The 26,678-nt window shown below is 45.8% G+C and overlaps 1 protein-coding gene across 1 annotated transcript; it reads left to right on the forward strand.

Annotated features, from left to right (window-relative positions):
- The first annotated feature begins 752 nt into the window (after positions 1-752).
- LOC115083170 (zinc finger protein 25-like) lies at positions 753-25,866 on the forward strand. Its single transcript, XM_029586976.1, has 4 exons — positions 753-893; positions 1,218-1,344; positions 9,462-9,581; positions 25,076-25,866. The coding sequence occupies exons 2-4, from the start codon at positions 1,311-1,313 to the stop codon at positions 25,864-25,866; spliced, it is 945 nt and encodes a 314-aa protein (XP_029442836.1). The 5' UTR covers positions 753-893; positions 1,218-1,310.
- Positions 25,867-26,678: the final 812 nt, after the last annotated feature.

Raw genomic sequence — 26,678 nt, forward strand, 5'->3', positions numbered from 1 at the left:
TTCACCCACATTTGGCAGAGGCCTTCCTGGGGGCAGGGTCTAGGATTGAAACAAGAGGCTGTACATTTGGATTATCCAATGTATTTGCATTTTTAATTGGAAAAAAAAAAGTGCAAATGTCTGGGGCTATTTTTCCCTTTGTCAAAAATCGAAGACTTCCCACACAAGAAAAAGCAGGAAAAACTCTGCATAATTAATCCTGGGGGGGGGGGGGGGATAAAGGAGAAACAGCATCAAAATGTGTGAGCTCCTTTCACCAGGCCAGAAACTTAACCTAACTAGAGATCATGTAGACCAGCACCAAAACCTGAGACATGTCCTTGTTGCTGACCATCGTGTATTTTGTCTTTTTCATTTACTAATGTTATTTTATTTCGACTACGTCAGCAGTCTATGCACTCAGTGTAAAGCTATACGCTGCCCCTGTGATGTCATCAGTCTGCGCACTCGGTGTAAAGCTCCTCCCCGTTCTGTGTGACGTCATCACTTCGAGCCAGGCAGGAAGAGGAAATTTCTGTGCTGGAGACATATCGAGACCCCCCAAAGCGTCTTCTATTCTTTCATTTGCAGCTTTAGAGCTGGAAGCCCGAAACCGTCAGCCCCAAATTTCAGCTTCTGCCCTTCTCTATTCCTCCTATTACCTCTGAGCTACTCTGCAGGAGACGAACACTCAACTCTTCCCCAGCTCAAGAAAGAGCCCCCAATTCGTTTCTGCACCTGAAAGCATCAAAAGCAGAGAGAAAAATGCCTGCAGGACCTTCTGCTGAGGTAGGAGATTGCTCCCAACTTCCTGCCCTCTCTATGCAAATACGGCTGCAACTTTCTAATCTGGGACACTGCAGAGTCAGCCCTGACTTCGATATGGTTTCGAGCAGACCTGGGATGCAGAAAAGGTACTGATCGTAAGGAGAGAGATCAGATGTCCCACAATGAGAAATATTCTGTCCCAGGTTCTGTGTGTAGCTGGTTTTCCGTTGATATAATCCTGTTTAAGGATTGTGTATTATGTGACATTCAGTTTTATGCTATCAGAAAACTCTCCCCTTGTCTGCTGAGCCCAGTGCTGGGAGGTCTCCTGAAATATAATTTTGCTCTGGGATTGTTATGTGACTGTGAATTAATTTACACACAGGGCAGTCTCCCCCAGCTTTGCTGAGCCCAGCACTGAGAAGTCTCGTAATGCAGAAGGTGCTGAGTGTTTCTGGTTTGTGTTTCAGGTCCCGGTAACCTTTGAGGACATTGCTGTCTATTTCTCCCAGGAGGAGTGGGAAGATTTAGAAGAATGGCAGAAGGAGTTATACAAGGATGTGATGAAGGAGAATTATGAGATGCTTATCTCACTAGGTAAGAGAGGATTTGTTGGTCATTTTTAAGAAATATATATTTCTCCGCTAGAGAAGAGCAGATTATTATTTCATAGTAACATAGTAATGATAGCAGAAAAAGACCAAATGGCCCATCCAGTCTGCCCAGCAAATCTCTTATGGTAGTATCTGCCATGCTGTGTAGGTTACTCCATGTCTCTTAAGGGTAGTAACTGCTGCTCTGGGCAGTTATTCCCAAGCCTTATGATAACCCATAAAACATTTACTGCTAGCAATATTTTTACTGGTTGTTGAGCTTTCTTGAAAGTTCAGACAGTGCTGCCGTGTTTTGCTGATGGACTTGGCCTTAGAAGCAATCCTGTTCTTTTTCACTTATGTCTGTGTGTCAGTACTCCAGACTGTAAAAGTAAGGGCCTATGTTGGTTGTTGGCTGAATCCAATTCTTCCACCCCTCCCCATAAAAGTTAATTTGAGTGAAAGCCTCAGTTTTCAGAATTCATTATAAACCAGTCCATTTTCCTTATTTCTGCAAAAAAAGAGAAAGAAAGCAGGGACAGATAGATGATAGAGTTGGAATCAGTACAGTCAAAGGACTAAGGTAGAAGGAGTTGAAATATATGAGAAAGGGAGAGGAGGATGTGTAAGAAGATGAGTGATGGGCTGGAGGATAAAGAAAGGACAGAAATATAGATGGAGGAGATAAGTATGAGAGAGCAGGAAATATGTAGGAAGTGAATGGCAAGGGCTGTGGGAGAGGGAACTGAAAGATACAGAGGGAGAAGAGCAGGAGGGAAACAGGAGATGTGTAGGAAGGAGAGCATGCATGGTGAAAGGGACAGAACTATGGTGAGAGAGGAGGGAATGGAAGGGAGTGTGAGTGAAAAGAGAGGATATGAGAGAAAAAGGAAGAGAATATAAACACATGTTCCCTGTACATACCCAGATCAGTCCAGACCCTGGGATGAGCCTCCTGTCCAGCAGATGGAGATAGACCAAAACTGAAAGGCTATCCTATATCAGGACAGAGCCTACCCTGCATCCCTTCAGTATTTGTCTGTCTCCAGCAGATGCAAGCAGCTCACCTTGCAGTTCCCTCACTTCATTACTTTTTCTTTGCCCTGCGGGGTTTTCCTCTATATTTCTCAAGCTCAAGCAAGTATTAGTGTTCTTGTTGTTTTTTTCTTTTTAAATAAAAACAACAACTTTTACAACTGTTTTTGAAGCGGCTCTGTCTTTAGGGGACAGCGCTGTCTCCTCGCTCTTGGGGGGCCTAGAGGGGCTTGCCCCTTGAGTTTTCTCAGTCTAAGCTCCCTTCCCGGTGACCTGTCTATTGGGATGATACTGGTGGTCCAGTCACTCCCCATAAGTAACTGCCTTGAGCCCTGGGACGTTGTTCTTCCCCGGCAGCCATTACAGGGAAGTTCATTCCCCTGTCTGACTAAATTTAAAAAAAAAAAAAAGAGAGAGAATCAGGTTACAAGCTTAATTTTTTACATCAAATCGGAAGGCAGTTTACTTCCTCTGCTGTAGCAGAGAAGGGAACGGGCAGGGTTCATTTGCCTGCACTCGCTCCTCTCCCCGGCACTAATCAGCTGTTTTTCTCTCTGCTCACGGGCTGCCCCTGTCAATCATGCCACGATCTCACTGGTGTTTGGCCTGCGGGGAGCCTGCCTTGTGGCTCTCCTGCGAAGGGCTCTGCTTGGGCTGCTTGCTTGGTGGGGAGGGTTCCTCCAAGGCGCCGACTCCATCAGGGACCTGGGGGTGTTCCTCGTGCTGCATGGCCAGGCCGTTCCCGTCTCGGCAAACCGCGGGAACGGTGGCCATTTTGAGTATTTCTACAGCTCCCGATTCGGAGCTGCAGGGGGAAGGGGAGTCAGATTTTCAGGCCCCCCTGATTTGAGCCCTGTACCCCCCCACCCCCAGGAAACCCAGGAAGAGATTTTCTTCAGAATTTGTGCTGCTGATGCACAAATCATACCTGGCTAGCTTGCAGGAGGAGGAGGACCCTCTCTCAAGTCCTCCAGCGCTGGATCCTCAAGGCTTCGTCAGGATTAGGGTGGTCCCAGGGGTGTCGTCCCCCCCCCCCCCCCCCCGGGATCCACCTCAGCCACCCGCTACTCCGGACCAGGATCCAGATTTAGATTTGTCTTTGCCGGGCCCACCTCTTGAAGGGGATGACCCCCGTGTGCTAAGTTTGTTTCAAAGGGAAGAGCTGGAGCCTCTCATTCCCTTCATCCTAGAGGAACTGGGGATTGAAGTGCCACCAGTTGATGCGGTTACAGTCACAATGCCAGCTCATATGGACCCAGTCCTGGCAGGACTCTGGGCACCTCCATGCACTTTTCCGTTCCATCCCATGCATAAGCTGCTGCTCCTTCCGGAATGGGAAGTTCCCAAGTTGGGACTATGTGTGGGTAGGGCTATGGACAAGCTCTACCCTCTTCCCGAGGATTGCCTGGAACTGCTAAAGATTCCCAAGGTGGACTCTTCCGTCTCTGCGGTCACCAAACACACTACTATCCCGGTGGTGAGAGCCACCGCTCTGAAGGATGTCCAGGACTGCAAACTTGAATTTTATTTCAAGCATATCTTCAAAGTCTTGGCCTTGGGAGTCTGGGCGACGATCTGCAGCAGTCTCGTGCAGCGGGCAAGTCTTAGGTGGGTTCAACAATTGCTCAGCGCCCAGGACCTCCGGTCTGCAGAGGCAGAGCAGGCTGAACGGCTGGAGGGTGCAGTGGCGTATGGAGCGGATGCTCTTTACGATTTACTCCGTGTACAGGCCAAAGCAATGGTCTCCGCAGTGTCGGCCAGACGCCTCCTCTGGCTGTGCAACTGGTCGGCGGACTCCTCTTCTAAATCCCAGCTGGGCACACTTGCTTTCAAGGGTAAGTTGCTTTTTGGCGAGGACCTAGAGCAGCTTATTAAATCCTTGGGTGAAAACAAGGTTCATAAGCTGCTGGAGGACCACCCTAAACAGCCTAGGTCTTTTTTCCCTACACGTTCCCATTTCAGAGGACAGCGGAGGTTTAGTAACAGGGCGTGGGGTCCCTTCTCTAGGGGAACTCCTCCCGGTCCCAGACCTGGTCTCATTCCTTTCGTGGCCGCCATGCCTTCCGGGATGGTAACTCACAGCATTCAACAGCAAAGCCCGCTTCCCAATGAGATCCAGCCGGCCCATTCCTCCGTTCCAGACTTAGGTGGACGTCTCTCCTGTTTTCTGGAGGAATGGGTCAAAGTCATGTCAGACCAGTGGGTCCTCGAGGTGATAGACTAAGGTTACGCTTTAGAGTTTGCTCAAGATCTGCCGGACCTGTTCATGGTCTCTCCTTGCGGTCCCAGGAAGCGGGAGGCTGTCTGTCAGACTTTTGCCAGGCTCCAGGATTTGGGAGCCATAGTCCCAGTTCCGGTGGAGGAACAAGGCGTCGGCCAGTATTCCATCTACTTCGTCGTGCCAAAGAAGGACGATTCTTTTCGTCCCATCTTGGATCTCAAGAGAGTCAATTGGACCCTCAGGGTACCCCATTTCTGAATGGAAACCCTGAGGGCGGTGATAGTGGCAGTTCATCCAGGCGAATACTAGGCCTCCCTCGACTTGACGGAAATCTGTCTCCACATACCTATTTGACACGAGCATCAGAAGTATCTCCATTTCAACATCTTGGGCCAACACTTCCAGTTCCGAGCTCTGCTTTTCGGTTTTGCCACCGCTCCACGCACCTTTACCAAGATCATGGTGGTGGTGGTGGCAGCACTTCGCCGAGAAGGGATCCTAGTCCATCCTTACCTGGACGACTGGCTTGTGCAGGCCAAGTCGGCGACTCTCTGCAGAATAGCAGTCGATCGGGTTCTTGCTCTCCTCACCTCACTCGGGTGGATAGTCAATTTCTCCAAGAGCAAACTTCAGCCCTCCCAGGTTCTGGAATTTCTGGGAGCACGCTTCGATACCTGGGTCAGCAAGGTGTTTCTCCCGGATGCTCAAACTTATGGAACAAGTGCTCAAACTCCTCTCGCTCCCGCTCCCCACGGCATGGGACTACCTTCAGGTACTGGGGACCATGGCTTTCACTATCGATCTGGTCCCCTGGGCGTTTGCGCATATGCGACCATTACAGAAAGCTTTGCTATCCCACTGGAAGCCGGTGTCAGAACAGTTTCAGACGCCCCTACCCCTCTTCGGTTCTACCATCGCCAACATACAATGGTGGCTGTCGCCAACACACCTCTTGAAGGGAATGCCCTTATTGACTCCTCAGTGGATCGTAGTGACGACGGATGCCAGCCTCTCCGGATGGGGTGTGGTCTGTCAATCCCAGGCCATGCAGGGTTACTGGTCCCATCTCCAGTCCCACTGGCTCATCAATCCTCTGGAGGCCAGAGCGGTACGTCTAGCTCTCAAGGTGTTTCTTCTGTTGATCCGCCGCAAATCGGTGCGTGTTCTCTCCAACAATTCCACCACAGTGGCCTATATCAATCATCAAGGGGGCATCAGGAGTCATCTGGTGGCTCTCGAAGCCAGCAAGCTCCTTGCCTGGGCGGAGAGGCACCTGGAACGTTTGGCGGCCTCTCACATAGGAGGCAAGGAGAATGTACAAGCTGACTTCCTCAGCCGGCAACATCTCGATCCTGGCGAGTGGGAGTTGTCCGGAGCGATGAGTCTGATTGTTCGCAGGTGGGGTCCTCCTCGCCTGGACCTTATGGCGACCTTGAGCTCCCAGGTTCTTCAGCCACTGGTGGGAACACTGCTCAGAGGGAGTGGACGCCCTAGTCCTCCCGTGGCCTCATGACACTCTCCTCTACGTGTTTCCTCCGTGGCCCCTAGTGGGCAAGGTTCTCAGAAGAATAGAACTCCACAGGGGTCCGGTCATTCTCATGGCACCCGCCATGGTTCGCGGATCTGGTAAAACTAGCGACGGACGGCCCTCTTCGTCTTGGCCATCTCCCACGCCTACTACAGCAGGGTCCCGTATTTTTTCGATCAGGCGGATCACTTCTGTCTAGCAGCCTGGCTTTTGAACGGCAGAGACTAAGGAGGAAGGGGTATAAGGATCAAGTTATTTCCGCTCTGTTGTGTTCTCTGAAACCGTCCACTTCTCTCGCTTATGTTCGGGTCTGGAAAGTTTTCGAGAATGTATGTGCTGAGTCAGGTGTTCCGGCTCGTAAGGCTCAGATACCCCATGTCCTCTCCTTTCTCCAGAAGGGTCTATCTAAAGGGTTGTCTTTCAGCTCCTTTCAGGTTCAAGTGTCTGCCCTCTGATCCTTCTTAGGCAACGTTGATGGATATTCGGTGGCGACTCATCCGGATATCATTCGTTTCCCTCAAAGGGGCCAAACATTTGAATCCTCCTATTCGGGCTACTTGTCCCTGGTGGAGTCTTAATTTGGTTCTGCGGGCACTTTGCGAAGCACCTTTTGAACCTCTCCGCTGGTGTACTATTAAGAATTTGACGCTTAAGACTGTGTTTCTAGTTTCTATTTGCTCCGCCAGACAGGTGTCGGAGATTCAAGCACTGTCTTGCAGGGATCCCTTTCTTCGTTTTTCAGATTCAGAGGTTTCCCTCAAGACGGTACCTTCCTTTCTCCCAAAGGTTATTTCGTCTTTCCATGTCAACTCCCTGTGTTTTCTCCAGGAGATATCGCAGGTACTTCCGGGGGTGACCTTAGGCGCTTGGATGTGAAGCGGATTCTATTGCGTTACTCCAGGTTAGCAATGATTTCCGAGTCTCGGATCATCTTTTTGTCCTCTGGAGTGGTCCAAATAGGGGCAACAAGGCTTCTAAGGCTATGATTGCTTGCTGGTTGAAGGAGGCGATTGCGTCAGCCTATATCTGTCATGGCCGAGTGGTCCTGGACAGCCTTAAGGCTCATTCTTTGCGTTCTCAGGCTACGTCGTGGGCGGAGAGTCAGTCGGTCTCTCCTCAGGAAATATGCAGGGCAGCTACTTGTAAATCTCTGCATACCTTTGCTCATCATTACCGTCTCGATGTACAGGCTCCAGTTTTTGGTTCCTTCGGATGACAGGTTCTTCGAGCAGGACTGTCTTGGTCCCACCCTATTTAGGGAAGCTTTGGTACATTCCAGGTTCTGGACTGATCCGGGTACGTACAGGGAAAGGAATATTGGTTCTTATCTGCTAATTTTTGTTCCTGTAGTACCACGGATCAGTCCAGACTCCCTCCTGTTCTTGGTCCGTGTGCTCGAAGCCTTTCTTTTGTCCTTACAGGTATTTCTGGATGTCTTTCTTGTGACTTTTACTTGTGGGCGCCGGAAGCATCTCTTAAGATGACCATGGATATTCACGCAAGAGCGATTATTTACAGAGTTCATTCAATTGTTCTATTAGTTATCTTGTTACTTGCTTGACCTTACTCTCATTGTCGTTATACTTTTATGCTTTGACAATGGTTATACTGAAGGGATGCAGGGTAGGCTCTGTCATGATATAGGATACCCTTTCAGTTTTTCTCTGTCTCCATCTGCTGGACAGGAGGCTCAACCCAGGGTCTGGACTGATCCATGGTACTACAGGAACGAAAATTAGCAGGTAAAAACCAATTTTCCTTTAGATGAGATTGGTAGAAAGCGTATTATTTAAGGAGATTTGGACACACTCAAGCATGTGATGGTCTTTTTTTTTTTTGGCACCGTTTTCCTCATGCTTCTTTTCAGCTTCCATCTCAGTTGGATCTAGTCCTCTGGACTGGTGCCATGAACCGTCATTCAAGGATTTTATTCTTCCCTATTTTATATTTCTTTTCTCTGCTTACATTAGTCCAGTCATTGCAGTGAAAATCCTGAGCCTGGGGCCAATTCTGGAAACCTGCAATCGTGGGCCCTGAACCTGGCCACTAGAAGTTGCCATTGCATGATGACTGACTACTCATTTCCCCGCCCCCCCTGCAGCATCCCAAGCTCCAAACGACCTGTGGAGCTGAAGATCTGACTCTGTAATCATACCCAGTTCTTCCATATGGCACCAGGCTGGACATTGGTACACCGAAGCAAATTAATGTGTAATAAATTCACAAACTATAGAAAGAGAAAATTTTCATATTGCAGCATTTTTTTTTGGAGTTCCTGTGAGGCTACTCAAGAAAATAACTAGCAGTATTGTGTGCAAAGCACTGAGTAGCTTTGTGAAATCTTTCTTTTTTTTTTTTGTATTTTAAGTAGTTTTTATTGTCAATCAAAATAGTAACATGCCAAGCAAATAGCAGAACAATCATAGCATGAAGTATACATCTGATTTGCATGTACAAGCAAAAACATAGTATGATTGACCATTACATAGATAACATCAATCCCTCCCCCCCCTCACATCCAGAAACACACTAATAGAAGTGCCCTACATGTCTATTAATGATACAAAGTGATAAGCAAATCTCAGTGAAAAGGGGTAACAGTGTAGAATAAAAAGATAGGATCACCCAATCTCTAAAGTTAAAGAGGAGCATTAAGGTATAAGAACCTGATTATCTAGCCCTTTGGAGTAAGGTCCCCATATTCTTGCGAATGCTCCCATACGACCCGTTATGCACTGCAGTGAGTCTACTTAACTGATAGTACGTATGAAGCCTATGTTGGATTTTAGCCAAACTTGGTGTATCTGTGCATTTCCAATGTAATGCTATTTCTGATCGAGCTGCAATAAAAAAACTTGTAACATAAACCTTTGTGTGCCCCCTTCTTGTGCCCTGAAATGGGAAGACCCAATAGCACATGCCAGGGTTTGACTTCCATCGGTACCAAGACAACCTAGTGAGATCCAATCAGTCACTGTCATCCATGGACACTCCCACCATATATGATAGTAGGTGCCAATGTGCCCGCATCCCCTCCAACATAATTCAGAGAGAGCACTCGAATCTGTGTAGTGCCAGCAATATATCAACTTGTAACAGTTTTCCTGTAAGCTCGTAGGAATGGAGCATTTATGAGCCATAGAATAGATAAGATCCCAATCCTGCTCTTCCAAAGTGCATTGGAAGTCTGTTTCCCATAAAGTACGATGTTTATGTGGCCCGGATAATTTACCATTGATAAGGGCATATCTTTTGGAGATGACTCCCTGAAGGGTCAAGGCGTTTTTTACAATAATTCTCAAGCTTTGGGGAATCTAATGCAGTGCTCTTACCCCAGGAACAGGTTCCCCGACCATCACCCCTGAGATTATATCCCACATTGAACGAGGGGACGAGCCGTACATCAGGGATGAGCCGGGATCAGAGGAAGGAGGAACTGGGAAAAGCAGCTGCTCAGGTGAGTGCAGGAATAAGAGGGAGCGGGGTAAAGCTGCTGAGCTGGAGAGTGGAAGGAACATAAGGCTTGCCATACTGGGTCAGACCAAGGGTCCATCAAGCCCTGTATCCTGTTTCCAACAGTGGCCAATCCAGGTCACAAGCACCTGGCAAGATACCAAGGGGTAGAGAGATTCCAAGCTGCTATCACAAGAATAAGCAGTGAATTTCTGCAACTCTAGCTTAATAATAGTTAATGGACATTTCCTCCAGGAACTTGTCCAAACATTTTCTAAACACAGGTACACTAACAGCTTTCACCACAACTTCTGGCAACTAATTCCAGACCTTAATTATGCATTGATTAAAAAAATATTTGTTATTAGTTTTAAATGCATTATCTAATAACTTCATTGTGTGTCCCCCTGGTCTTTGTACTCTTTGAAAGAGTAAACAACCAATTAACATTTACTCATTCCACACCACTCGTTATTTTACAAGCCTCTATCATATCTCCTCTCAGCCATTTCTTCTCTAAACTGAACAACCCTAACCTCTCTAGCCTTTCCTCAGGGGAATCGTTCCATCCCCTTTATCATTTTGTTTGCCCTTCTCTGTACCTTTTTTTGAGATGTGGCGACCAGAACCAGAGCAACTGGGAACTGCAGAGACCCCCTTCACATGGTCTTCTGGAGAGCTCTCTGATCACTCACAGGGTTTCTGGTACAGCCACCAGTCACTCAGGATGACCACATCCAAACCCAATGTCCGGTTTAATGTAAGAATTTCTAAACTGCGTACAGGAAGCCCTTTGCCAACCCACCACTCAATCCACTAAGAATGAGAGTCAGTTAGCCAAAGACTTCAAGGGTGGTGGTTGCTGCTTCCTCTACTCTCTCTTATCTTTCTCTCTGCAGTATTCATACCCTTTAATCTCCTTTACACAACTAGAAGTTAGAGGCTTTCAGAGAATCCTACTCTTTTTTATATTTAAGAAGTTGGTTATATTCTCACTGTACTATACCCAGAAACTTCACATTTATTTATTTATTTATTTATTTAAAATCTTTTCTATACCGTCGTTAAGTAGTATACCATCACAACGGTTTACAGTAAGGCACATATATACATCTTTGAAAGCTGTATAAATGAATTCTATCTATAGGAAGTTCTATTAAAGTCCGGTAACATAGTTTCGTAATAAAGACTATTTGCAAGAGTTAAAAATCTTGTCCTTTTCTACGCTTCTCAGTTTTAATTGCGTATATATATAAAACTCTATCGTAATGTATGATTTGTTTTAATAAAACACGCTTATTGAGCATAAAGGTGCTGCGTTCTGATGTTCTGCTGCCAGATTTCATATTCCACTATCCACTGCTCTCTTTGTAAAATTCTTGCTTGAACAGCCAGGTTTTTGAACTTTTTCAATATTTTGAAATCCCTCTGTAGTCTAATTTCTAAGGGCATGGTGTTCCACAGCATTGTTCCGGCTAGGGACAGAGCCCGTTCTCTAACTTGGGTTAGTCTAGCTGTTTTAACCGAAGGGATGATTAGGAGTGCTTTGTTCGCAGATCTGAGGTTTCTATGTGGGACATGAACACGTAGTGCTGTGTTCAGCCATTCTAATTTTTCATCGTGTATTAATTTATGTATTGTGCAAAGTGTTTTCTATTGAACTCTGTATTCGATGGGTAGCCAGTGTAATTCTGCTAGACTTTAGGTAATGTGATCGTTTTTTTCGTTTACCGGTAAGAATTCTTGCGGCAGAGTTTTTTGCAGTATTTGGAGTGGTCTTATTGTTGTGTGTGGTAATCCAAGGAGAAGGGCATTACAGTAGTCGGTGCTAGCAAATATTAGTGCTTGTAAGACTGTTGTGAAGCTTGTCAATGTTAGTAAAGGTTTTAATTTCCTGACTACCATAGGTTTGGTGTAACCTTCTTTGAATTTTAGTGATATGTATTGTTTGAGGCTAAGTTCTGTGTCAATAATTACACCGAGGTTTTGTATTTTTTTCAGTTAATTCTATTTTCTGATTATTTTTGAGCAGTATTGGGGTTTGGGCGATCGTTAGTTTTTTTTCGTTCTAAATGTAGGAATTCAGTTTTCTCGATGTTAATTACTAGCTTCATTTGGTTTAGTAGCTGTTTGATGATATCTAGGTACATATTTGCTAGATTTAGTGTTTTTTTCCAATGTGTCTTCAATGGATAGTAGTAGTTGAATGTCATCTGCATAAATGTAGTGTAAGACTCCCATGCCTGCTAGGAGGTGGCATAACGGCAGCAGGTAAATATTAAATAGTGTAGCTGATAGTGCTGATCTCTCCTTTACTTGTTCACTCTTTCTTTGGCAATCTGATTAAACTTGGCACTGCTGTACTGATCCTGATCAGAGTCCTATGTAGTTGCCACACTGATACATATAAAGCATGAGTACAGCATACAATGTTGACATTGAGATATTGGCTCAAATGAAAATCTGCGGTATACATAATTCTGGGAAACTAGCCAAGTACTGGCTAAGAGGGAAGAGTGCTCCTAACACCATGCTGGGACACTGGGTCAGTGCTGGATCAGAGGGAAAAGTGCCCCTAACACCATGCTGGGACACTGGGTCAGTGCTGGATCAGAGGGAAGAGTGCCCCTTAACACCATGCTGGGACACTGGGTCAGAGCGTGATGGGTAAGCCTTCTGCTGTATCAGCTTTGAGCCGCCAACTCTTCCCATGCGATGTTACGACCAAGGCATGGAGACTAGGGGACATGCCATGAAACTCACTCGTCACAGGTTTAAAACGAAGATGAGCAAGTTCATTTTTTCAGTCGGTGCCCAATTTAATTAAATACATTATTTATAATCTACCTTTTTCAAGCAAATCCCGATATAAAGCAGCATGCGTTCAATAAAAACGATGTTTATTTTGCATACTGTTGCATTAATGCATAAAACAAGAATCACAACAAGAATAAGACATCACACTGCAGATAAAAGGAAAATAACAGCGGGCATTGGTACATAAAGAGGATAATGTTCAAACAATCCGCATGGGCTGAAGTCTGCAAGAGCTTTTTGCATGCAGATTTGAGCCAGAATGTTCAAGGCTGATTTTATGTACTTAAATCCTCTTTGACAATTTGCGGGTGCGTGTGGGACCCCCTGCGTGGCAGCCAAACACAGTGCCCCTCCCCCCCCCCCCCCCCCCCCCCCCCCCCCGGCTCTCGAGCAGGCATAACCTTGCGCACATTCAAAGCCTGTGCATCGATCCTGATCCTACTTGCCTGTTTTTAGTTCGGGCGTAAAAGTACACGTGACATCGTGATCGGCACATCCTCGTTACCCGCCAGTGCTTGCTCTCCAAATACCCGGGGGTTTTATCAGAGTAAGTGCCTATGAAACTTACTGCCTACATCCCTATACTCTTGTGCTCAGTACTGTGATCTCCTCTTACAAGCTAAAACCAACATCGGGTCATCCAAAGCGTCTCATCGTCCCAAGTTAAGTCAAAGATGGAAACAGCAAAGCATTGACTTAGATAATAACCACTGCTATTACTAGCAACAGTAACATGGAATAGACTTAGTTTTTGGGTACTTGCCAGGTTCTTATGGCCTGGATTGGCCACTGTTGGAAACAGGATGCTGGGCTTGATGGACCCTTGGTCTGACCCAGCATGGCATTTTTCTTATGTTCAAATGTCTGAGGGAATGTCCTAAAACTTACTGGGAGCTGCTCCAGTAAAGGCTCTTCAGTCTAGTCCTGGCTTTCCTTACCATTTTCACTGAAGGAGTAACCAGCGTACAATCTTGACTAGAATGTAAAGGCCTTGTCCATTTATAATGAGAGATTTTATTTTCCATGCAACGTGGTCCCACTCTGGCCAGAGTTTGAAAGGCAAGACATAGAATTTTGTATTTCCAACGTGAACAGGGCTACAGTGTTCAAAATGTATCAGGTCAGTAGTTTCAGAAAATCGGCAAGGATTTCCTTGGGGGAAAATCCAAAACAAGGAAAGGAAAGCAAAGTAACCCCCTTCAGGAAAAATATATAGATTTTTTAAAAATTAATTCTACCCATTCAAGTGAAAACGCAGTCTGTTTATTTCTTATGTTGTCTTTTACAAATTTTAATATAATATATTATAAAGACCTTAGTTCAAGCTTGGTGCGAAATCTATACTGCGCTAAATAAACTCAGTCATAGGTCTTTACAAAAAAACCTCATATTTCTTAAAGTGTGTAAAGATCAAAATGCTTTTTTTTTTTTTTAATTCAGTGAAATCGGATGTGATACCTTTTTATGAATTTGTGCTATGAATGAGAAAGCAGTTAATGAGCTTTTCAAAGGTGATGATTCAGATGAACTGAACCAAATCACGGTGAACCTGGAAGATGTAGTAGGCCAGATTGACAAACTAAAGAGTAGTAAATCACCTGGACGGGATGGTATACACCCCAGAGTTCTGAAGGAACTAAAAAATGAAATTTCAGATCTATTAATAAAAGTTTGTAACCTATCATTAAAATCGTCCATTGTACTTGAAGACTAGAGGGTGGCTAATGTAACCCCAATATTTAAAAAGGGTTCAAGGGGTGAGCCGGGAAACTATAGACCGGTGAGCCTGACTTCAGTGCCAGGAAAAATAGTGGAAACTATTCTAAAGAATAAAATCACAAAACATGGTTTAATGAAACATATACAGAAACATAGAAATGACGGCAGAAGAAGACCAAATGGCCCATCTAGTCTGCCCAGCAAGCTTCACACATATTTTCTCTCATACTTATCTGTTTCTCTTAGCTCTTGGTTCTAATGGAACAGAGTCAACATGGATTTACCCAAGGGAAATCTTGCCTCACAAATCTGCTTCACTTTTTTGAAGGAGTTAATAAACATGTGGATAAAGGTGAACCAGTAGATGTGGTGTATTTGGATTTTCAGAAGGCATTTGACAAAGTTCCTCATGAGAGGCTTCTAAGAGAACTAAAAAGTCATGGGATAGGAGGTGATGTCCTTTTGTGGATTACAAACTGGTTAAAAGACAGGAAACAGAGTAGGATTAAATGATCAGTTTTCACAGTGGTAAACAGTGGAGTGCCTCAGAGATCTGCACTTGGACTGGTGCTTTTTAATATATTTATAAATGATCTGGAAAGGGGTAGACGAGTGAAGCGATCAAATTTGCGGATGACACAAAATTATTCAGAGTAGTTAAATTTCAAGCGGATTGTGAGACTGGAAGATTGGGCATCCAAATGGCAGGTGAAATTTAATGTGGACAAGTGCAAGGTGATGCATATAGGGAAAAATAATCCTTGCTGTAGTTACACGATATTATGTTCCATTTTAGGAGTTAACACCCAGGAAAAAAAATCTGGGTATTATAGTTGATATTACATTGAAATCTTTGCCTCAGTGTATAGTGGCTGTCAAAAAGGTAAACAATGCTAGGAAGGGAAGGGAATGGTGAATAAAACGGAAAATGTCATAATGCCTCTGTATCGCTCCATGGTGAAGGCCGCACCTTGAATACTGTGTGCAATTCTGGTCACCAACTCTCAAAAAAGATATAGTTGCGATGGAGAAGATACAGAGAAGGGCAACCAAAATGATAAAGGGGATGGAACAGCTCCCCTCTGAGGAAAGGCTGAAGAGGTTAGGGCTGTTCAGCTTGGAGAAGAGACAGCTGAGGGGGGGATATGATAGAGGTCTACAAAGTTATGAAAGGACTTGAACGGGTAAATGTGAATCAGTTATTTACACTTTCGGATAATAAAAGGACTAGGGGGCATTCCATGAAATCACTAAGTAGCATATTTAAAACTAATTGGAGAAAATTCTTTTTCACTCAACGCACAATTAAGCTCTGGAATTTGTTGCCAGAGGATGTGGTTAGTGCAGTTGGTGTAGCTGGGTTTAAAAAAAGTTTGGATAAGTTCTTGGAGGAGAAGTCCATTGCCTGCTATTAAGTTCACTTAGAGAATAGCCACTGCCATTAGCAATGGTTACATGGAATAGACTTAGTTTTTGGGTACTTGCCAGGTTCTTATGGCCTGGATTGGCCACTGTTGGAAACAGGATGTTGGGCTTGACGGATCCTCGGTGTGATCCAGTATGGCAATTTCTTATGTTCTTAACTTCCCATGTAGACATTTTTTTTTCAATTAACTGTGTTGAAAACTTAAGCTAGCAAGCCAATAGCTTTCAACGCATGCAAATCCAAAAATACATCCAATACTGTAAAATCTATCCATAATGGTTAGCTACTGAGTGCTTTTTGAAACTGTGGAAATAATGAGATTTGCCACACAGTACTTGTTTTTGAGTGAATAAATAACCAACAGATGTGGCACAATATACTAATATTAATATATCTTTGCTCTTATGCAGATACTATAATTTAAAAAGTGTCCATTTACCTTCAAGTTTATAGACATTTATTTTTTTTTCCACTTCTCTTCAAACGGTAATAGGCTGACCATGGGTTTGCAATGTTTTGTTGGCAAAAAAAAATTAAAACATGTACTTTTCTCTGTTTGCTGTAGCCACTTTAAAAGCCATTAAGTATCTTTGCAACTGGTTGAAAAGGCAAAGAAAACTTGTGAACCCACTCAGAATTTTGATATTTATACTTTGTAAAAAAAAAAAAAAAGTAGGAGTTTTTAAAAGATCTATGATTTAGTTTATTTAGCGCATTGTAGATATTGTACCAAGCTTGAAAGTTCCCTGTACGTATCCAGATCAGTCCAGACTCCTGGGTTTTGCCTCCCTTCCAGCAGATGGAGTCAGAAAGTTTCACAGACACCGCCTCTTAACCCGGTGTGCCACCTGTCACTCCTCAGTATTTCTCTGTCCCCAGCAGATGGGGGAGGTGCAAAACCTGCAGTTCTGTACCTGGAAAAAAAATAACATAAGAAGAGATTTAGATTGAGTGAAGATTTGTCTCCCAGGAGATTGGTGGGACCATCCCTCCTGGTTGCAGAGGTGGATGAGCAGGGGTTCGGGATCCTAGATTTCTCACTGGGTTTCGCCTGAGGTGAAAGCTGGTGGTCCAGTTCCCTCATCACCGGGAGGATTGGGAGAAGCTTCTGCCATGCTTCAGATAAGATTGTTCCTTTTGTGTCTTTTATAAAGTTTAAAAAAAAAAAAAAAGAGAGAGAGTATAGAAATGAGGAAATCAAAGGAAGCAGGTACGTTTATTTTACTTTGCTTTAATCTCCTGTCGCGGGTGGTAGAGGGAGACAGCTTCAGCGGTGCATATTTTGTTTTGGGCTCTCCCGCTGCCTTTTCTCCCTCGGGCGTCTGCTGCACTGTCACAGCCGGGCCTGATCATGCCGAAGGGGTGCCGATGCACTGTGTGTGGTGACAGGTCCACATGCCTTTCTCGTTCTGGCTGCTGTTCCCGTTGCCTCTTTGGCAGAGAGGGCACATTGATAGGGACTGTGGCAGCAGCTCGGAAGCAGTGCGACTCTGGTGGGCCGAAGGCTGCAATGCGAGGGGCAGACGATCCATTCCTGCTGAGCACGGGAATGGCAGCCATCTTGGATACGCTCGCTTCTAATGGGAAGGCTGCAGCAGGGGGAAGGGATCTTCCGCTCAAGCTTTTTCCAACCAAGTTCATCTCTGAGGAGGCCCAGAGGTCCCAAGGTGGACAGTCGGAGGAGGAGATTGATCCTCTGGAGGAGGATTCTGATGGTGCCTCTCCTTCTTCACCTGAGTTTGTCCTGTTGATGCACAAGGCATTTTTAGACCGTAATGCCGCAGAGCAGCTCTTTCCTAAGCAGAGGATGGCAGACTCTCTCCCCCCAGGAAGAAGACCAGATTTTCAGAGGTTTCAGGGGCCACTAGGATTCAGAGGGTCCTTGTTCCTTCCAGGTCAGGGGCTACCGAGGAGGGTTCCTCGGAGGACTCTAATCAGGGATTGCCATCTGGGGATGACTCTCCCGATGCTTATCCTTCTTGATGCCCACAGCATCCGGAAGAAGACGTGACAAAAGTCCTGATGATGGAAAGTGACAATCCCAAGGTGGTTCACCTGTTTCAAAGTGAGGAACTTGGGCCCCTGAACCCGCCGATCCTGGTGGAATTGAGAATAACCGTTCCGCTGGACCAGGCTGACTTGGAGGAAGTGGCATGACCGGCTTGAGGAGTTCAGCCAAGACCTTTCCTTTTCACAAGTCAGTTAAAGAGTTGGTGGTCAGGGAGTGGGATACTCCGGAGACTGGCCTTAAGGTTAGCAGGGCTATGGATAAGCTTTATCCTTTGCCCGAAGACACTTTGGAGCTCTTGAGGGTGCCGAAGGTGGATGCTTCAGTCTCAGCTGTTACAAAAAAGGACCACCATTCCAGTAGATGGCGCGGTAGCTCATTAGGATTTGCAGGACAGGAAGCTCGATGTACATCTCAAAGATCTTCGAGGTGTCTGCTCTGGGCATCCGTACAGCTGTGTGTAGCAGCTTCATGCTCCGGGCCAGTTTGAGATGGGTACAGCCGTTGCAGAGGGCCAGAGATATGTCACCCCAGGAGTCCAAACAGGCGGAGCAGTTGGAGGCTGCGGTGGTTTATCGTGCAGATGCTTTGTATGACTTCATTCACACTTCTTCCAGGATCTTGAAGTCCGTGGTTTTTGCTAGGAGGCTTCTTTGGTTAAGAAACTGGTCAGCGACCGTTTCATCAAAGGCTCAGCTGAGAGTTTGACTTTTAAGGGAAAACTTCTGTTTGGGGGGAAGCCTTGGAGCAGCCGATCAAACATCTGGGAGATAACAAAGTGCACAAGCTACCGGAGGACAAGCCAAAAGAGTCCAAAGGATTTCTCCCAGTGTTCTTTCTGTTTTGGGGCAAAGGCGTTTCTGTCAGAGCAGAGCTCTGGCTGCTGGCCAAAGGCAGACCTTGGGGAGGTTGCAGTCCTGGAGCCAGCCATTTTGGGGGCGCAGAATGGGCCAAGCAGGTGCAATGAGACAAGGCTGGCCCACTCCTCGGTTCCAGTCATTCGGAGTCGTCTGATTAAATTTTATGAGGAGTGGGTCAAAATCATGTCGGACCAGTGGGTTCTAAGTGTGCTAGGACAAGGCTACGCTTTAGAATTTGCTCAGCTGCTTGGAAACCTGTTTATGGTATCTTCCTGTGCCTTGGCAGAGAAGAAGTGATTGTTCAGCAGACCATACAGCGGCTGCAAATGCTGGGGCCATTATTCCCATCCTCCAGGATGAGCAGGGGATAGGGCGTTATTCCATTTATTTTGTGGTGCCAAAAAAGGAAGAAACCTTTTTGTCCAATTCTGGATTTAAAGAAGGTAAACGTAGCTCTCAAAGTTTCCCATTTCTGGATGGGAGACTCTGAGGTCCGTCATAGCAGCGGAGAGAAGTGGGGAGTTCTTGGCTTCCTAGGATCTGACAGTGGCATATCTACACATAGAGATTCACCCGGACCATCAGAAGTACCTCCGGTTTATGATGCTGGGGAGGCATTTTCAATTTTGCGCTCTCCTGTTCGGCCTAGTGACAGCCCCGAGGACCTTCACCAAGGTGATGGTGGTGGTGGCAGCCCTCAGAAAGGAGGGCATGCTGGTCCATCCGTATCTGGATGATTGGCTCATCCGGGCAAAGTCAGAAGACCTTTGCAGACGAGCGGTGGACATGGTGGTGCAACACCTGAGTTCGTTAGGATTTAAATGAATCTGTCCAAGAATCAACTTTCTCCTTCGCAGATTCTGGAGTACTTGGGCATGCACTTTGGTACCTGAGTTGGGAAGGTTTTTATCACGGAGGAGAGGATTGTCAATCTGCAGACTCAAGTTTGGAACCTGTTGGAGGCCCGAGTGCCCAGTGTCTGGGATTACTTGCAGGTCCTCGGTTCCATGTCCTCGATCTTGGAGTTGGTCCCATGGGCGTTTGCCCATATGAGTCCTCTACAGAAAGCGTTGCTATCCCAGTGGGATCTGATTTCGGAGCAGTTTTATCTTTCACTACCACTTACAGAGTCTGCCAGATCCAGTCTTTTGTGGTGGCTTGGCCAGAACCATTTGTGCCGAGGGGTGGACCTCGAGGTGCCACAGTGAATGGTAGTGACTACTGACGCCAGTCTCTCTGGTTGGGGAAATGTGTGTCAGTCCCAGTAGGTGCGAGGCCAGTGGTCAGCAGAGGAAGCAACCTGGTCCATCAGTCGCCTAGAGATGAGAGCGGTATAGTTGGCCCTTCAGGAGTTTCTTCCTCTTTTGCACAACCGTGCAGTCAGAGACCTGTCCAACAATGAGATGATGATGGCCTGCATCAACCGCCAGGGAAGTACCAAAGAACTAAGTGGTTGCTCGGGAAGCGGATATGCTGATGTCCTGGGTGGAGCGACATCTGGCTTCGATAGCGGCCTTGCACATAGTGGGATCCAACAATGTGCAAGTGGATTCTCTCAGCCAGCAACGTTTGGACCCGGGAGAATGGGTGCTCTCAGAGGAGGAAATGACCCTAATTTCTCGCAGATGGAGCATTCTTCATTCATCTTATGGCAACTCAGAGGACTGCCAAGGCGCCGCACTTCTTCAGCCTGAGAAGAGAGCACAGAGCAGAAAGGGTCAATGCCCTGGTTCTTCCTTGGCTGCACGACATTCTGATCTCTGTTTCCACCATAGCTCCTGGTAGGCAAGGTTATGAGGAAAATAGAGGTCCATCCAGGAAAGATGATTCTCATGGCTCCGGAATGGCTATGAAGGCCTTGGTTTGCAGATTTGGTCAATCTAGCAGTGGACGGCCCCTTGAGATTGGGCTGTCTGCCAAAGCTTCTATGACAGGGCCCTATATTTTCAGATCAAGCGGATCGCTTTTGTCTAGCGCAGGGGTCAGGAACCTTTTTGGCTGAGAGAGCCATAAACGCCACATATTTTAAAATGTAATTCCATGAGAGCCATACAATATGTTTAAAACTAAATAGAAGTAAATGTGTGCATTTTATGTAAGATCACACTTTTAAAGTACAATAAGTCTCTGAAAATATTACACCAGGCCTTAAGACACCAATACATCTCCTATTAGGAAAACGGACCAAGTCAGGCTGCTATAGAGTCCTACACAGAAACTACACGCCAGCAGAAAACCTCACCTGAATCACGTGCTGTCCCTCACCTAACATAGAATAAAGAGACCAAAACGCATAACAAGAAGCATGCAGACAAAAACTGAATTGGAAACTGCAACAAGCCAGAGTCTCTGTATGCAGTGTAACAAAGGAAAAAAGAAACATCACACATCCTTATAAAACAAATCAAGAAAAATAAAATCATCAGCAGTAAAACTGTACTAACAAAAAGAACATATTTCGAAACAGCTGATGAGTGGAATATCCAATAATTAAAAACTCATATAAAACATTTCCAGATACCAACAAAATATTTCAAAATAGCAGACACAAAGATCCAGTAATGAAAAATAATAAGGATACAAACATTTTTTTGCTCTGCATACCTGGGAACGTTTGATATCCAGGTGTCCTGAGATTGTTCTGAATTAGCAGGAGGTGGGGTGGTTTGCTTGGAACTTTCTCCTCTCTCAGTCACATACCAGCGCTCTCTCTCACACTGGCTCTCAATGACACACCTATACACACATGCTCTCAGTCACTCACATATACAAATGTTTTTTCTCTCTCACTTATATAGGCTCTTAATTACACATTTACACACATGCTGTCTATCTTTTCACGCTTACACACACACAGGCTTTCAATCACATAAATACATGCTGTCTTTTTCTCTCACACACAGACTCTCATTCACATGCTTACAAACATGTCCTCTCTTTCTCTCATTTACACACAGGCTCTCAATCACATACTCACATGCTCCCTCACCTAAATCAGCTCTCAATCACACACAGACACACATGGTCTCTCTCTCTCATTTAAACACAGGCTCTCAATCACATACTCACATGCTCCATCACCTAAACCAGCTGTCAATCAGACACAGACACACATAATCTCTCTCTTACTTATACACACAGGCTCTTAATCATACATACACATGATCTCTCTCACACACAAAGGATCTCAATCATACACACATACTCTTTCAAACAAACAGGTTTTCAATTACAAACTTACACATACAGGTTCCCAATGGTAAACTTACATTCATGCTCTCTTTCTCACAGGCAGGATCTCAATCACAGACATACTCTCTTTCACATATACAGGCTCTCAATCATTCACATACATGCAATCTCTCACTCACACACACAGGATCTCAATCATACACACATACTCTTTCACACAAACAGGTTTTCAATCACAAACTTACACATACAGGTTCCCAATGGTAAATTTACATTCATGCTCTCTCTCTCACAGGCAGGCTCTCAATCACAGACATACTCTTTCACATATACAGGCTCTCAATCATTCACATACATGCAATCTCTCACTCACACACACAGGATCTCAATCATACACACACACTCTTTCACACAAACAGGTTTTCAATCACAAACTTACACATACAGGTTCCCAATGGTAAATTTACATTCATGCTCTCTCTCTCACAGGCAGGCTCTCAATCACAGACATACTCTCTTTCACATATACAGGCTCTCAATCATTCACATACATGCAATCTCTCACTCACACACACAGGATCTCAAACACACATGCTTGCTCGCTCATTCACTCTCTCTCTCCCCCCCCCCCCCCCCCCGGGAACTCGCGGCAGCAGCAGCCACCTCCCAACGCTAACCTCCTTCATTTTCAGCCCTCGCGGAGGCGAAGGCGGAGTCCCATCGGCTGCGGTTGAAGATTTTCATTTTCCTCCGAGCCGCGCTGCAGTCTTCTTCCCGTCGGACACTAGCGTGCCTGCGCGGGTCTTCCCGCGCAGGCACCCGATGCTCTCCACTTCCTCTTCCGGGCCGCGGGAAGAAGAGAGCACCGGCGTGCTCTCTTCTTCCCGCGGCCCGGAAGAGGAAGTGGAGAGCATCGGGTGCCTGCGCGGGAAGACCCGCGCAGGCACCCGATGACTCCAGCGCTGGCACCCGGCTGACACCCGATGACTCCCGCGCAGGCACCCGGATGACTCCAGTCGGCGTGCTCTCTTCTCCTCCCCCCCGCGGCCCGGAAGAGGAAGTGGTGAGCATCGGGTGCCTGCGCGGAAGAAGAGACCACTCTAGTGTGGTCTCTTCTTCCCGCGCAGGCACCCGATGCTCTCCACTTCCTCTTCCGGGCCGCGGGGGGGGAGGAGAAGAGAGCACGCCGGTGCCGCTGACTCCAGCTGTCCTGCCGCTTTCCGCCCGGGCTGACAGCATTTTAAGCCCGGGCGGCGGAGGACCGGGGAGCAGCTGGGTCAGCGGGGAACCGCGAAGTATGGCGACACTTGTCTGCGAGCCAGATGCAGCCCTCAAAAGAGCCATATCTGGCTCGCGAGCCATGGGTTCCCGACCCCTGGTCTAGCGGCTTGGCTTTTGAAAGGAAGCTATTAAGAAGGAAAGGATATCCTAAGGATGTTATTTCTACTCTGTTGCATGCTCATAAGCTTTTACTTCCTTAACATATGTCAGGGTTTGGAGAGTTTTTGAGACTTGGTGTATGGAGCAGGGGGCTCATCCTTGGCAAGCTTTGGTGGCGCGGATTCTGGCCTTTTTGCAGAGAGGCCTGTCGAAAGGTTTGTCCTTTAGTTCCCCGAGAGTGCAGGTGATGGCCCTGGGCTGCTTGCGAGGCAAGGTTCATAGAACAGCCCTAGCTGCACATCCAGATGTGGTACGTTTCCTCCAAGGGGCAAAGCATCTGCACCACCCTGTTCATCAGGTGTGCCCCTCTTGGAGCCTTAATTTGGTCCTCAAGGGCATGTATGAGGCACCATTTGAGCCTCTAAAGAGGGCCACCATAAAAGATCTGACTTAGAAGGGTTTTGTTTTTTTTTTGTGGCAATTTGTTCAGCCAGAAGGGTGTCTGAGCTTCAAGCCCTGTCATGTAGAGAACCCCTTTTGTGGATTTTGGATTCCGGAGTGTCTCTGAGGATGGTTCTGGCTTTTCAGCCAAAGGTAGTTTCAGCGTTTCACTTAAGTCAGTCAGTGGAGCTTCCGACCTTTACAAATTTGGAGGTGGTTGTTCCTCATGCAAAAGAATTAAGACAATTGGATGTCAGAAGGGCCTTGTTGCCATATCTGAAGGTCACTAACAGTTTCAGATTGTTGGATCACCTTTTTGTGCTATGGAGTGGTGCGAAAAAGGATCAGAAAGCATCGAAGACCACAATTGCGCGGTGGTTGAAGGAGGCTATTGGATCTACATATATCTGTCATGGTCATCCTATCCCAGAGAGGTTAAGGGCTCATTCTACCCTTTCCCTGGCGGCCTCCTGGGCAGAATGCCAACTGGTGTCGCTGCAAGAGATTTGCAGGGTGGCTACTTGGAAGTCTTTTCATACTTTTGCCAGGCACTACCAATTTTGACGTCCAGGCTCCGGACGTTGACAACTTTGGTGAAAGTGTTCTTTGAGCAGGACTCTTACAGTCCCTCCTCCATTAGGGAAGCTTTGGTACATCCCAGGAGTCTGGACTGATCTGGTTATATACAGGGAAAGGAAAATTAGTTCTTACTGCTTATTCTTGTTCCTATAGTACCACAGATCAGTCCAGAATTCCAACCAGTGGAGAAGAGAAGCTTTAGAAAGTCCGCTTGATCTGTTTTTTAAATGCATTATACATTTTACTTTTTCCTATGCTCATTTCGGGGAATTTGATAGTGTTGAGTACTGGAAACCTTTTTGACTTTTTATGCTTTGGTTACTTGGTAATACTGAGGAGCTGCAGGTGGGATTCTGGGTTAAGAGGTGGTGTCTGTGAAACTTTCTCTTGTCTGCTGGAAGGAAAGCAAAACCCAAGAGTCTGGACTGATCTGTGGTACTACAGGAACGAAACTTAGCAGGTAAGAACCAATTTTCGTGTCTTTTCCCTCTTTATAATATATTAAAAATTTATAAAAGATAACATAAGAAATAAATGGATAGCGTTTTCACTTGAAAGGGTAGTATTAATTTTAAAATCGATAGGTTTTTCCTGAAGGGGTTTGTTTTGCTTTCATTGTTTAGTACAGTAGCTTCTACAATTCTTAAGATAACGTAGCCATAAGCTCTAAATGAAGCTTTGTAATTTGATGCCAGAGAATGTGGTCAATGATAGTAGTACAGCTGAGTTTTTAAAAAAAAGGTTTGGACAGGTTTCTGGATCTGCTGGCTAATTCTGAGTGACCTGGGCTGGCCACTGTCCATTGGTCTGACCTGTCATCGTATTTCTTATGTCATGACTGAGCTCAGAGGGAATGCCAGGAGCCTGGTTACAGCCGCTCCTGATTCCTGTCACTCTACAGGTACTGAGGATCAGCTGTTTGCTTTTTCCTACTGAAATGCTGCAGAGAGGAGGTGATGTAGCTGCTTTATACTCCTGTTCCCTCTAAGGTGTGTGTCCATGCTGGGAAAATCCTGACTTATCACCAAGAGCCTCTCTCACATCAAGTAATGTCTGTTCTTTATTTTCTTATCCAGAAATTTGTGAATCCAAGAGAAGACACAAGGAGATACATCCTGAGGAGCCCACTAAACATCTGGAAGCTGTATCAGAGAGAGAGAGAGCGGATACGTGCCCATGTTGTGACTGGAAGAAGAACTGCTGGAATCAACGTAAACCAGAGGAGAGGCTGAGAAACCTAGCAGGAAACTCCACTGAGAATGCGACTCCCTATAAGGAAAATACCAATGATATCCCCCACACTATGGAGCAGCAGAGAAACCTGACACTGGGACAACAGTCTGAATGTAATGAATGGAGAAACAGCTACATGGATCAGGGAGCTGTAAAGTCACACCAGAGACTGGATGGAGGAGAGAGAATACAAGCACGTATCAAATGTGGAAATAACTTCATTCAGGAGCAGCAAATCCCAGTACACCAGAAAATCCACACTGCCCAAGATAGATCGTTATCTGGTTCTGTCCTCCAGAAAAGCTCCCCAGAAGTACACCAGAGAACCCAACTGAGGGAGAGACCTTTTCTATGTATTGATTGTGGGAAAATTTTCCTTCGGAAAGAAGACCTAGTAATACATCAAAGAGACCATAGAGCGGACAGACCCTTTCCATGCAATAAATGTGAGAAAAGCTTCCTTCAGAAAGGACACCTAGTGATGCATCAGAGAACTCATACCGGTGAGAGACCGTTTTCGTGTAACGAATGTGGGAAAAGGTTCCATCAGAAGGGAGACCTCGTGAAACATCAGAGAAACCTTTTGCATGTACTGAATGTGAGAAAAGCTTCCGGCGGAAGGAAGATCTGGTAATACATCAGAGAACCCACACGGGAGAGAGACCCTTTGCATGCAACGAATGTGGGAAAAAGTTCAGCAAGAAGCAAATACTTACAAGGCATTCAAAAATCCACACAACGGAAAGACCCTTTCCATGCCCTGAATGTGGAACGGGCTTCAGGAAAAAGAAAATCCTCAAAAATCACCAGAGAATCCACAGACAGGCAGAATTAACTCCACAGTGGCTAATAACAGGAAAAACACTTCTCCTGTCAAAGGGAGTGTCAAATAATGTCCCCAAAATCTATCGAGCAATAACGTTCTTGCCTAAAATCTATAAGCCTTTCACCGCAATTGATGCAGTGAACCACAATCATTGCATTGATACTAATAAACGTTTGGTAACAGAAGAGGAACATATGGAAGCAAAGACTAGCTGATGCTAAATAAAGCCATTATGACCAGTTGTATAAATAGCCGAAACCTCGGCATAGCATGCATTGACTATCAGAAAGCCTTTGACAGCATCCCACACTCTTGGATACTAAATTGCCTTGGAATATACAAAGTGAATCCTGTACTGAGTGCATCAAGTTCACCATGAAAATGTGGCAGACCACACTCCACCTGAATTCTGAGGATGGCATCTCCAATATTAAGGCCCAGTGACTAATATTTCAAGGGGATTCCACATCACAGCTTTTTGTTTTGTCTGGCATTAAAGCCACAGAGTACTCTAATTAACTTCTTGGGTTGTGGAATTAGCCTTAATGCTAGAGCTATCCATCCCCTTCCAATCATATCTCACTTATTTTTTTGGATAATTTGAATCTCTACAGCTCCTG

This window comes from Rhinatrema bivittatum, chromosome 2 (genome assembly GCF_901001135.1).
Source record: "Rhinatrema bivittatum chromosome 2, aRhiBiv1.1, whole genome shotgun sequence".
NCBI classification, from domain to species: Eukaryota; Metazoa; Chordata; class Amphibia; order Gymnophiona; family Rhinatrematidae; genus Rhinatrema; species Rhinatrema bivittatum.

What these genes read in the sequence shown, in the direction of transcription:
- LOC115083170 (XM_029586976.1), top strand. Translation starts at nt 1,311, where the DNA reads ATGAAGGAGAATTATGAGATGCTTATCTCACTAG. An exon ending in TGAGATGCTTATCTCACTAG is followed by an intron (nt 1,345 to 9,461) that starts GTAAGAGAGGAT and finishes CTCTTACCCCAG; the next exon opens with GAACAGGTTCCCCGACCATC. An exon ending in TGGGAAAAGCAGCTGCTCAG is followed by an intron (nt 9,582 to 25,075) that starts GTGAGTGCAGGA and finishes TTTCTTATCCAG; the next exon opens with AAATTTGTGAATCCAAGAGA.